At 43.8% G+C, this 10,818-nt stretch overlaps 1 protein-coding gene across 3 annotated transcripts; it reads right to left on the bottom strand.

Annotated features, from left to right (window-relative positions):
* Positions 1 to 4,619: 4,619 nt before the first annotated feature.
* LOC136551811 (uncharacterized) lies at positions 4,620 to 10,365 on the bottom strand. Of its 3 annotated transcripts, XM_066543353.1 has the most exons (18): positions 10,203 to 10,365; positions 10,001 to 10,072; positions 9,400 to 9,484; positions 9,207 to 9,300; positions 8,536 to 8,714; positions 8,317 to 8,367; positions 7,775 to 7,831; positions 7,541 to 7,661; positions 7,260 to 7,326; positions 7,116 to 7,157; positions 6,358 to 6,463; positions 6,240 to 6,289; positions 6,066 to 6,141; positions 5,784 to 5,855; positions 5,594 to 5,695; positions 5,456 to 5,502; positions 5,342 to 5,369; positions 4,620 to 5,145 (listed from the first exon to the last, which is right to left on the bottom strand). In XM_066543353.1, the coding sequence occupies exons 3-18, from the start codon at positions 9,400 to 9,402 to the stop codon at positions 4,987 to 4,989; spliced, it is 1,254 nt and encodes a 417-aa protein (XP_066399450.1). In that variant the 5' UTR covers positions 9,403 to 9,484; positions 10,001 to 10,072; positions 10,203 to 10,365; the 3' UTR covers positions 4,620 to 4,986. The 3 variants fall into 3 exon arrangements, with proteins under 3 accessions (XP_066399450.1, XP_066399448.1, XP_066399449.1); XM_066543351.1 differs by lacking the exon at positions 9,400 to 9,484; XM_066543352.1 differs by lacking the exons at positions 6,240 to 6,289; positions 9,400 to 9,484 and having other exon boundaries at positions 6,066 to 6,176.
* Positions 10,366 to 10,818: the final 453 nt, after the last annotated feature.

Below are 10,818 nucleotides of genomic sequence, written 5' to 3'. Positions count from 1 at the left end.
AATCCCCCAAACGATTCTGTCTGAATCGCCTAGGGGCTCGGGGGCTCCTGTCGGGTTCATAAACCCAGGGTCCCTTGGGGACCGGCTTCCACGCGAGGGCTCAGCCTAGAAGAACGACCTTTTCTTCTTCTAGACCGGTCCAAGAATCTGAACTCAACAGATCGGAGCACTCGCTTTAGGCCCAGGCCGCCTTCGGCCCATCACTCCGATCGGAGCACTAGCTCAGGCTTAGGCCAGCTCCGAGCGGCCTCTCTGATTGGAGCGCTAGCGTCAGACCCCGGCCGCCTCCACATGGCCTCCACTCGAAAAGCCTGATCCGAGGACCGCCTTCGACTCCGACCCCGTGTCTCCGACCGGGATTCAAAGAAAACCATGCTCATCGCTATTCTCCGACTGGGGACCATCCGACTGGGGACGCCCGCTCGAAAAGAACCAGAAGGCGTGCGAAGAAAGGCAAGGCATGGCTCACAAGTCAAAACCACTGTACCAGGGACCATACCCTGTACGAAGTAGTGCTCTGCAGCCACCCTGACATAAAGTATTGTAGGGGCCGCTAGAAATTCCCATATGGTAAGCACTCTCCGCGTGTCTCTGGACATCGATTGTAGTATGGGCTCCAGGATCTACCATATCGAGTGAACATAGCGTAGCTCGTCACATGCCACCAGGCATCCAGAAGTGTTTGCAGGTACCGGCGTCCATCCTTCCTGAAGAAGATATCTCGACCCCCCGTGCACATCTGACATCCTACAACGACATCGACAGTATTGGGAGGCTTCAACCATTATTCAGTTTTCATCACCGTATGCAGCAAGGCTTAGAAATATATGTACTCTCTCCCTCTCACCTGTAAAAGCCATCCCCTTCATCTATAAAAGAGGATGCGCTCCCTCCAACCAAGGGTGATTGACTTCTTCAAGCTCAGACTCACTAGATCGACACCAACCCCTTGCAACCGCAGTACCACCTAGTTCCGACCGCAACCCTTTCGGTCGGAGTCTTCCGAACCTCTTGTATACCCCCCTCCTTTCTCCTTCTCGTTTGTAACCCCACTACAGACTTCGAGCACCTAGGCTCAGGAATAAAGTCGCCGACCGACCCCAACTGGACGTAGGGCATGTTGCCTGAACCAGTATAAATCCTATGTCATTGAGTGCTAGGCCACCTCCGATCACAACGTACAGCAAAACTACAAATATTTACTAGTTGGTCACTTTCTGCACCGACAGGATGTGTCTCCATTTGAGATCGTTTGAAATTTCTAAAATTTAAATCTCAAAATATGTAAATTTAAAATAAATATTTGACACTCTGAACAACTGCAAATAAAAAAAACTTATCATCAATAAACTTATAGATCGAGTCGGCCACTACAAATTTATTATTAATCACGTGAACATTCAAGATCATTTAGTAATTCTAAATTTTCAATTTCAAAATCTAAGAACATAAAACACATATTTGAACCTCTAAACATCTTCGAATAAAAAACCTTTGAACTATAAAGTAGTATATTGTATTGATAATAACTACAACAATCGTATAGATAGATCATGTCAACATCTATGGTTGTTTGAAAATTTTAATTTTTAAATTTCAAAAACTATGAATTTAAAATAATATTTTAGGACTTTAAACCGTTTCAATTTAAAATCTTCTCAATTACACATTATAGATCACGATGAGAGCTACAATTTTGAAATAAATTTCATCTTCATACGACTGTATGAAAAAGTTATGAGTTATTTTTTGATACAACTATTTTTAAAGGTGGGCCTATTAAGATTTCCGTCTTCCCTTAGGATGTCGGTATCTGTTAATCGATTTATAAAGACGGTCGTATTAGCATAGGCGGACGTTTTAGGACGTCTGTCTCTATAAATGATTAACAAAAATAAGTGTTTTTGGAGGCCACCTGACCATTTACAGCCCCATACCGTTTCCTAAACTTCCTTTTTCTAGTAGTGATACTACCATAGCTCTTGAAGTCATATGTGATGAGACAGCTACTGATTCATATTTTTTTCGAGAATTACACGGTACAACATAGATGTTCACAACGCATGCACACTCACATCTATGAACGCATCTATATAGATCCTATCCCTATGATCATCTTAAGTTTTTAAGAAATTAATGATAGGTTTTACAGATCTTGGCCAATTTTCTAAAGATAATGAGCTAGGTTCCAGGAAAGTTTTGTCCGGATTCAACAAATGTTGAGCTCGGTTGAACATTCACCGGGTAGAGAGTCATATTAGCGTTTAGGCAGATGCTACATTAGTTGTCCGCAAAATTCTTTACACAAGCTGCTAGTATGTGCGATCCTTCCTTGACGAATTGAAGAAACATGAGGACATTAGTGGCTGTTTCCGTCTAAGCAGGGAATGTCATGCAGAATATGACTTCGATAATGACGTAACCTGTTGATGTTGATGCCATGACTACTTATCGTCATGGCAAGAACACATGCTACTACTACTAGGCTACTACAATAGTGTATCAAGTGTCAACAAAGTTGTCTACAAAGGTCTCGTTTGGCAGAGCTCCCAGAGCTGGTTCTCTGCTGAATCCAGCAGAAGCTCTGCCAAACAGTTTTTCAGAGAGAAGTGATTCTCTGGTGATTCCATAAAGTGATTCTCTGAAATAAACTAAGAGGCTGAGAGCTGAAAAAAGTAGCTTCTTCTGATTCCGTGAAACGATTCTCCATCATGATTTCAAGAGTTTATGCTAAAAAATTAAAAAGAATCATTTTCAGCCACAAAATCACTTCTATTGGAGAGTCAGCTTTCTAGAATCAAAAGGAGCTCTACCAAACAGACCAAAACTCTGCATACATGGGCCGCCTATCCAGATCCACGAGCTAAGAGAAATAAAACGTCGATCGCTCGATACTCCCCTTGCATCGATCAGCTGACCAGTCGACAGTCGTACCATATACATCAGTGCTCCCGAATCTCAATGCACTGTAACCAGGCTATGGTTTCTCGAGGTTCATTGAATCTAGACGTACATGCCTGCTGCAGCTTGCTTTGCTCTCTGGAATCTGGATGCGCTGAGTGCTGACCAATGCAACTTACCTAAGGATTCATTTCATTTAACAATAGAAGAAGCGAATTTTTGCAGAATAAGAACTGGTTCGAATTTTAGGATCTTCCAACATAGTATGCTCGAGAGGAATATATGCCTATTTCCCCTCTAGCTAGTTGGGAAACTCGTCTGTCGTCTCTATGCATGCGTGGCTACTTTGAATGGAACGTATGTAAGCAAGATTTAGTTGGGAAGATGATGGATTTGATGCGATGCATTGCAATTACTTTGAAGGTATGCATGGCACGAGATGCTTGCTGACATGATCGTGCAGAATCAAGTTTGAGTAGTTCCTGGCTGCTGGGTACGGAGTACGTAGCAACTATAGGTCCTTTTGGCAATTGGCACTGCGATACTGCCAGTTGTACGCATGCAGAGGATGTGAAAGACGTGTCATATAGGAGTAGCCTGAAAAGTTTGCCCTTGCTCCGCCTGCAGCGTATGTATGTGACGGCATGCTGAGACCTACAATGAAGTGTAGACATGGATATGCACGATGCATCCACATCACACGGTCCATGGTGGCTGTGGTAGCGGATCGGGCCACAGTGACCTCCACCGATGCGAGAACAAACCAAGAACGATGTGCGAAGGTAAGTTGGTTCGCGCCATGATCTTACTGGTGATGGTACATAGGCATGCATTGCATCTGCTGTCGTTCTCCTGCTTCTCGTTCTTGAGAGCAACGTGACCGATAACGTGTTCGAACTGTGAATGTAAATAAACAAGATTGGAAGAACTGTCTTTTCATTGATCTGTTGAAAGGATTATATCCATGTGACACGACGGTTTGCTAAAACTGACGTCCAAAGGATATGTCTCTTTGGTGACATGCCAAACGGACGGATGAGACCACGAGGCGCCTGTTCGTGAATAGGTGCCGTTTCACAACACTATCAACGCATTCTAGCGCTATGGCGTGTGATCATTTTTTTAGGCCAACACTAGCCTCGTGTCCAAACCCGTCTTCTCCGCCCGATCTCCTCCATTCGCCACTGATTCCTTGGGCAGGTATGGATTCTTGGAACGCTGCATGGGCACCTAGATTCACAAGGACCAGCGGACCGGACCACCACTTTTCTCCGATGAGGGAAAATTCAAGAGGACCACCGGCACACATGTGGATGACCTTTTTACCTGCAAGCTAGTAGTACTAGTAGCTACGGCTGGTCTGGTCAGTTTGCTAGTGCTTGTGCGCTCGTCCACCGCAACCGCTCCCCGACGCCACTGGACCGGCACCAAGGGGCTGGGTCTCATTGCTTTCGCTCGACAGAGCACGCCGGGCCTGGCCTGGACTGGACCGGACCAGCTGCTGCCTGCTGCAGACCCAGTCAGGTTCAGGTCATGGGCAGGCAAAGTGCCCGGGTCTCGTTACACGGCGCTTGACACGGCCAGGACTTAGCAGCATGCACTGGCACTGCGTGCCTGCCCTGCTCCCAGTGAGCGCGTAGTCACGCTCGTGCTGGACGGTGTTGCCAGTAATAAATTTGCATTGCACGCATACTTCAACGCACGGATCAAACGTTTGCATGGACTTTCCTTCTGTTATAACAATTTTTCAGAGTTGGGTACACCTTCCTTTGATCTGACCGGACCACTAAAAAAACTGACAGCAGCTGCGTGCAAAGGGATACAGTGACAGGTAATTCCATCCAGTCATTAGGACGACGCATAACCTAAGACCCCAGAAACATAGCATACTGCATACCCCTGCTGTTTCTAAGCACACACAACACAACTGAAACACTAACAAAACTGTCGGTAAGCTTCAGCATACTATTGGAAAATCGTATGCTGAATCGGTGAGAGTGAGACCGACCCTACATGTGTATGACAGAAGGGGGAAAAAACTTCTTTGTGAAAGCCTGTCGTCGTCTTTTGTCTAGCTGAAGCGCGTTAATTTGGCACAACTCCATTTGCGTCAACCGGCACAGTTAAAGGTGGCCCCTGGACGCTTGATGTCAGACATTTGGTGGAAGCACAGCACTCGGATATGTCAATGCCAGCAACCTCCATCGCGTTATGAACCCACTGTGGAACGTCCCCCTTTGGGAACTGCATAGCATCGTTCGAGGTAAGCAGTAAGACATATGAAATATCATAATAAGACATAGTCAAGTTTCTATAGTTTCAGCTAGTAATCTGGGCTATTTTTTCAATTCAAACATTTAACTGCACGCATAATTCATGTTTGTTTCTCTAAGAACACGACTGAGAACGTGTATGATACGACAAGAAAAGCAGCACAAACCTGCACCCTCAAGAATCCTCGCACGAATCTACAGGATGGCACAAAATCACGTTATTTCCCCCATGAAAATTTTCAGTAGCAGTTCAGACAAATTTGGGTTTGATAAAAACATACTCTGGAAATCGTCCTTCAAGAATAGACATGTGGAGGTCTCTACTTAACTGAAATTGATAGGTAAACAATCAGGGACGGTGCTTAAAACTTAAAAAGTTCAAAAACGGAATAACATAGCAAAAACAAGAATAAGCATACCCGCATCATAAATGATAAATTATGATATGACAGCAGCTGAGAGCCCATAGCATCTTTTGTGACCAGGCAATGTAAGTAGGCACGTGTATATTTTTTGCAGACCTGGCAAGGTGGCCATGTCATAGAACACCAACAAAGAAGATTGTCAGGTTACTTGACCACTTTGTTCCCGGTGAAGTTGAAGCCTTACCATGCATGAACAGGTAGGATCAATTGGCCGTTCATCAGTTGCCATTGCATTCTGTTTCAACTTCAGGATACCCTAAGGATAAAATACATAAGAGTTGACATTGTACTGAAGCTCAGGAAGAAAATGAAAATAGTAGATGCTCAGAATGAGGCCATAGTACAAAGCTGACACAGAACAGAAAAGGATATAAATGACAAAATAAAAAAAAATGTTCCTCTGTGATATGATTGAACAGGCACATAATCAAGGTCGAATCGAATATATTTCTCAAATGGGCTATACCTCAGGCACAAGTGCAGTCCCAAAACGAGCAGTCCGTGTTGGATAAACACAGTCATACATGTCTGCACCCAAAGCACTGCATACTACAATATCAAGTGGATAGCCAACACCCTGCATATTAGCATAACAGTGAAGTTAACCAAAGAATTGAATTAACATGATCGCTTCCCCTACCAACTCATAATGTCGTGGCCCTTGGTATCTCTATCTGCAAAGAGAGATGCCTACACCAAGGAAATATGACCTTTTATGCAACCAGAAAATGAATTAAGCAATTCAAACTTGATTATACCATAACATATCGTGGTTTATTTTCAGGCAATCCAGCGGTGCATTGGGCAACAACACGCCAAAATGAATCCTTGTCTTCGCCACCAGCAAGACCACCAATTGCATATCTAGCAACAAAAAGATTGAAAAAAAATGTGAGCCACTATAATAGATGCTGTCATGTGGGGCCAACAGTACAGCCGCCGGCCTTGGACACGAGGTGCAGCCAGGGCAGCGCCCAAGGGGGCGCATGGCCTGGAGGAACCCAAGGAGGCTTAGGCGGCTGGAGGGGCTGCAGTCTCTAAGGTAATTAAGTAGAAGTTGAAGAGATTAAGGAATTAAATAGCCAGCTAGCTAGCAGTTAAGGGCTGGCACAAGTAGCAATGGAGCAGAGCTCCTATATGTACCCCTGTACTCGTTGAAGGCAATCAAGAAAGAAGTTATTCCCTAATCTCTCCCTCTCTCTACTATTCTTAATCTCATCCCCTGCTGTGGTAGTCAGGCAAAAACCCTGGCACCTCCATTACCTGGTTCAAGCTATGAACTGAGAAGCCAAGGGCCTCCAACCCTAGGCGCCCAGGTCCTTGACAGATGCAAATAAAACATCTAAAACAAGGACGCTTCTGAAAGTATGTCATAGGTACTGGCAATAATAGGGAAGCCAAAATCAAAAGTAGTGAGTGCAGTATAATTCTAAGAAAATATCTTACTAGGTGCAAATGTCATGGGAATAAATTGTGTTCGCCAAACTCAGCTGTGAAAATTTAGTTCATGACATACCCAGGAAGATTCCGCTCAACCAAGCCCCTCATGCAGATATCTCTGGAATTAGGGAAAAGGTATTGCTCGGTAAGTTCTAAATCTAATTGATGACCTGAAAAAAAAGGATAAATGTAATACATATAATAAGCTAGATGAACTCACCTAAGAACTGGATCCAATCCTCCTTGCACAATCCCAAATAAGTTCTGGACATCAGGTTTCTTGTGAGCTACATTTGAACATTGAACGGAACACACACGCACTTTAATAAACCATGCATAACACTGGATAATCCATTACTATCAGTTTTTCAAATGTTTTTTTGGTAAGATAATTAAATGTATCTCATATTAAGGCAATAAGTGAAATGATTCAAGTTCTACTTGACCATCACTTCATGCTGGATAACTCCATTGTTCGGTTAGCCAGATTAATGACCTTACCAGCTATGCACCTGTCAATCCAACGAAGGGTACGATACATAGCTTCTTCTATCCTTGGGCCAGTAATTGTGGTCTTTACAACATCATCAAGTGCCATGATTATATCAGCTCCAATACTGTTCTGCATTCATTTTTAATAATTATGAAGGTGCGGAACTGGCAAGATATATAAATAAAATTTTGTGATAAGAAACCTAATTCTATAAGTTAAATGCTGCCTAGAAAAGGTCGCACCTGAATATGGATAGATTCCTCAGGTGTTAAGAGCATGGGCTTCCCATCAACAGGTGACTACAGATTGGGCATGAAAGAGCAATAAAATTAGAGAGGCACAAAGAGAAAAAAAAAGTCAACTTCAGCATTAAAATTTATCTAGAGATGGATAAAATTAGTAATTAGTAAATGCATGAACAAATCCCATCGATAAATAAGGCAAAACCACAAAAGATGGCATAGAAACCAAATTCTATATCTCGATATGCATCAACTAACTAATCATCTTACCAACGATCCAACATGTTATTTCTTAATATTACAGAGTGAAATCAATTTTTCACCCCCCCCCCCCCCCTTCCCTCCTCTGGAACTCCGAAACCAGACATCGTCCATCCCCAACTTCCTAAACCAGACAAATATTTGACCATAGAATATTTGGTAATAAATATGGATTTTTGTCAATACAGATCGTACTAGAGAACTAAGAAACACAATTTAATGTGACTTTAATAAAGAACAAAAGCATCACATTCACGTCACAAGTGGCCACAAGAATGTACCTGAAATGTAACTCCTCCCTCAGTAATATCAGCCAAATGCAGCAACGAAACCTAAAAGAAAATTTCCAAATGTCAGAAATACAACAGCAGAACTACAGTTCAGAAGGACAAAATACCTTTAGAAAAAGATAATCATTATTATATATGAAGATGAATGTTGATGCTCAAATGGTCTATCACAACAATAACTGTGTTAAGGAAACAAAGATTTGGAGCAACCATTTGGAAACCACCAGAGTCTGTCAGCAATGCCCTTTTCCAATTCATAAATTTGTGCAGGCCACCCAAGTCATCAATAAGTTGAGACCCTGGACGTAGTTCAAGATGGTAGGTGTTTCCAAGTATAATCTGGCAACCTATATCCTCTAACTGGTCAGTGGTCAGCCCTTTTATTGTACCTAAATGAAAAGAGGAAAAAAACACAGAGATACCTGAAATGTGTACACAATTATACAAAGTTGAAGAACAGGCTGCACAGACAAAATCTCTTAAGCATAGTAAGCTATCTGAATGAGAAGGAAAACACTTTGGCAGCTATGATAGTTCATAGACTAGAAGAGAAGAGCACGAAAAGGCTGCAAACTGCTCCAGGAAAAAGAATGAAGTACAGACAATCTTCATTAACTGGGAATACTCAATCATGGTCAAAGCCTTTTATTCTTTCAAGTAAAGGAATACATAAGAGTCATTAAAGACAGGGACTACAATGTTGAACAGCATGGGACATGCATGCAAAATGTGATGACTAACTTCAAGTTGAAATTAGTAGTAAAAAGTACATAAACCAAAACTATTTATTTCAGATCATATATAGCACAAATATGCATATGCATATAGCACAAGTAAAAAATGGAAGACCAAACTTGCGTATGAAAAAAAGAGGAACAAACCTTGAGTTCCAACAGGCATAAAAAGTGGTGTTTGACAAGTAAAGTGGGGAAGAGTTAAGCGAGCTGCACGGGCGCGATTGAATCTTCCTAATATCTGCAAAGCAAACAGAAATACTTTAACATTGTATTCTCAATTAGAAGGGCTTAAGAGCTAGATTGTTGGGGACGGGCAGTGACGCCAGCTCATCTGTACCATGCCACTCCGAAAGCATGTGCCATGTGGCACACTTCTCTAGCTTTTTACTGTTACCCTTTTCCTTTTACATGGACCACTATGACTTCACCTCAGTGAGATAATAAAGTACAGAAGTGTAAGAATACTGAAAGATTCTAACTATAAATTATTCCCATTGTGCAGTAGTATGTGCATCAATCAACTATACAAAGAGGAAAAAAACAATTCTGGTTCTCTGAAAAGAAAAGCCAGAGAAGATTTCTGAATAACACGTGTCTAGCCTAGGACGGTATTGGTCAACTCCGACAATTTGGACAAGTCAAGGATCATGCAATCTTCTATTACAAAGCATTGTATTAGCTTAGCTGCGAATCTGTAGTAGCAAAAGCTAGTACGAACAAGAAATAACTATCCACTCCTATTAGAATCAGATATTCCACCCAACGGCTTATCAACAAAGCTTATCCGCTTTATTAGCAACGTAAAGCTCCGACGAACTTCGACCAAGCAGCTTGTGGGGAAGCCGCAACAATGGAACGGCAAAGGTTATATTCTCATCTATCTAAGCGAATCGAACACACACTCAGACCAAAACACACAGACAGAAGCATCGACTCACCTCGAAACGAAGCGCCATGGAGAAACAGAGCTTCAGCCACCAAATCGGAACCTGGACTGATACTCGGCAAATCTGAAAATAAACCCGACACGAAATGAAGCGCCAATCCGATAGAGAACAGATTGAATGTGAAGGCTCACAAAATCGCTGGACGAGAAGAGAAAGGGGAAAAAACAAAAAAACAAAAAAACGGCTTGCTCACCAGCAAAAGAAGAGAAGAATCCAACTCCTGATAGATGAATCCCACCTCAGTCCAACCAAAGGGGGGCGGCGAGGAAGAAGGGGAAGCGAGGTGGAGAGGGGTTGTCAGTTTCGGCGGTTACGGCGGGTGTTCGGCGCGGCCGGCAGGGGAGGTGAAAGGGCGGGGGTTTAGTTAGGGTTCGGACTGGTTCGCGCCCACTTGGACGTTTGGACTCGGTTGGGCTGGACCGAGCTGTGTGAGGCGGGCCGTCTTGGAGTCCGGCCGATCGGACGGAAACACCGCGCCTATAGTTTTTCGCTCACGCGTGGTCCCTTGCAAATAATCTGAGCCTCCGTTGATGGACTTCTTTCGAGCCACACGCCCTCTCTTCGTGCGTGCATGCCCGCCATGGCGAGCACCCAGTTCGCAAAGCAGCTGCCGCCGCCTCCCGGATCCGCCAGCCCGAGCCTCGCCGCAGCTCCCTTCTGAGGACAGCCACGCCGTGGAGCCCGCACCGCCGCTGCCGGCCCCGAGCGTCACAGCGGACGCGGGGATACGAACGCAGCGCCGAGGCCGTTGTGATCTCCGGCAGTAGCGGGAGGAGTACGACCCGCGCTACCGCGCTCGCCTTGAACCT

Source organism: Miscanthus floridulus, chromosome 4 (genome assembly GCF_019320115.1).
Source record: "Miscanthus floridulus cultivar M001 chromosome 4, ASM1932011v1, whole genome shotgun sequence".
Taxonomy (NCBI): domain Eukaryota; kingdom Viridiplantae; phylum Streptophyta; class Magnoliopsida; order Poales; family Poaceae; genus Miscanthus; species Miscanthus floridulus.
This window is presented reverse-complemented; position numbering and strand designations above follow the sequence as displayed.

What these genes read in the sequence shown, in the direction of transcription:
- LOC136551811 (XM_066543351.1), bottom strand. An exon ending in GTTGAGCGGAATCTTCCTGG is followed by an intron (nt 6,464 to 7,115) that starts GTATGTCATGAA and finishes TTTTGTTGCTAG; the next exon opens with ATATGCAATTGGTGGTCTTG. An exon ending in GGCCACGACATTATGAGTTG is followed by an intron (nt 6,142 to 6,239) that starts GTAGGGGAAGCG and finishes TGTAGTATGCAG; the next exon opens with TGCTTTGGGTGCAGACATGT.